This window comes from Pyxicephalus adspersus, chromosome 12 (genome assembly GCF_032062135.1).
Source record: "Pyxicephalus adspersus chromosome 12, UCB_Pads_2.0, whole genome shotgun sequence".
NCBI classification, from domain to species: domain Eukaryota; kingdom Metazoa; phylum Chordata; class Amphibia; order Anura; family Pyxicephalidae; genus Pyxicephalus; species Pyxicephalus adspersus.
In genome coordinates, this window is record NC_092869.1 from 618,830 (window position 1) to 620,333 (window position 1,504).

Here is a 1,504-nt window from a genome sequence, read left to right on the forward strand (position 1 = left end):
GTCCCCATCCTCCTCGTCCCCATGGTCCCCATCCTCCTCATCCCCATCGTCCCCATCCCCTGCTCCTGTAACTGGCTTTGTGTTGCATGGAGTATGGCATCCCCGGCATTGGGTTTTCTGCATGGCCGGGGGTGCCATTTGCTGTACAGCACTAGTGGGGTATTTATTGGGCCCCCTCTGGATGGGAGGAACCCTGACTTGTCTCTGTACAAACCTCTGATTGGCCCCGGGGCCGGTCCAGCAGGATTCTGGGTACTGACAGAAAGGTATGACGTCTCGCTGCGTCTCCGCCCTGTATTCCAGATGGAAGATGATGACCAATGCCGGTTCCAGGGTTGTCACACTGAACCCTTTACCATGGGGTGTAGGGCCCCGGGGACTGGGCCAGAATCTCACCTGTCCATCCTCATTGCAATGAATACTAAGCCATGATTTATGGACCAGTAGGGGGAGCTGTGTGCAGATTTATTGGTGTGATTTTAATACCGGGAGTTGGTGCTGTGTTTGGGGTATTTTGGCTCTGGGGGGTTCCTGGAGGATTTTGTTGCCCTGATATCCGTAAAATGTTCTATTTTATCTTTTCTGCAGGAGCTGCCAACACCATGAAAAGGAGCATCCCGGGGGAGTCTGGAACATCGGTATGTACAGCGTCTGGGGTCTGTTCTCGGTGGTTTCTGGGGTAGGAGGGCTTGGGCGCTCGGTGGTCTCTGGGGTAGCAGGGTCCGGGCGCTCGGTGGTCTCAGCGGTTGGAGGGTCCGGGCACTCGGTGGTCTCAGCGGTTGGAGGGTCTGGGCGCTTATTGGTCTTGGCGGTGGCATTAGGCAGGCCTAGGCACTCAGTGTTCTCGGTGGTGGCAGTAGGAGGGTATGGACGCTTGGTGGCGGCAGTAGGAGGGTCTGTGCACTCGGTGGTCTCGATGGTGGCAAAAGGATGGTCTTAGGAGTGACAGTAGGAGGCTCTGGGCACTTGGTGGTCTCGTCGGTGACAGTTGGAAGGTCTGGACGCTTGGTGGTCTTGGCGGTGGCAGTAGGAGGGTCGGGGTGCTCGAGAGTTTGGGCGCTTGGTGGTCTCAGCGGTGGCATTACGAATGTCTGGGCACTCTGTGGTGGCAGTAAAAGGGTCTGGGCACTCGGCGGGGGCAGTTGAAAGGTCTGGGCACTCGGCGGGGGCAGTTGAAAGGTCTGGGCACTCGGTGGTCTCGGTGGTGGCAAAAGGATGGTCTTAGGGGTGACAGTAGAAGGGTCTTGGTTCTCGGTGGTGGCAGTAGAAGGGTCAGGGCACTCAGTGGTCTCGTCGGTGGCAGTGGAAGGTTTTGGGTGCTCAGTGGTCTCTGCAGTGGCATTATGAAGGTCTGGGCACTCTGTGGTGGCAGTAGGAGGGTCTGGGCACTCGGTGGTCTCAGCGGTGGCAGTGGGAGGGTCTGGGCACTCGGTGGTCTCAGCAGTGGAAGTTGGAGGGTCTGGGCACTCGGTGGTCTTGTCGGTGGCAGTAGGAGGGTCTGGGC

The 1,504-nt window shown here is 58.3% G+C and overlaps 1 protein-coding gene across 1 annotated transcript in view; it reads left to right on the forward strand.

The window, feature by feature from the left end:
* Positions 1–1,504, forward strand: part of LOC140342238 (phosphatidylinositol 4-phosphate 5-kinase type-1 alpha-like) — a gene marked incomplete at both ends in the record, with an annotated part of 5,963 nt that overhangs the window by 3,563 nt on the left and 896 nt on the right. Inside the window, 1 exon segment of the mRNA XM_072428354.1 lies at positions 589–638. Within this exon segment, the coding sequence (XP_072284455.1) occupies positions 589–638 (50 nt within the window).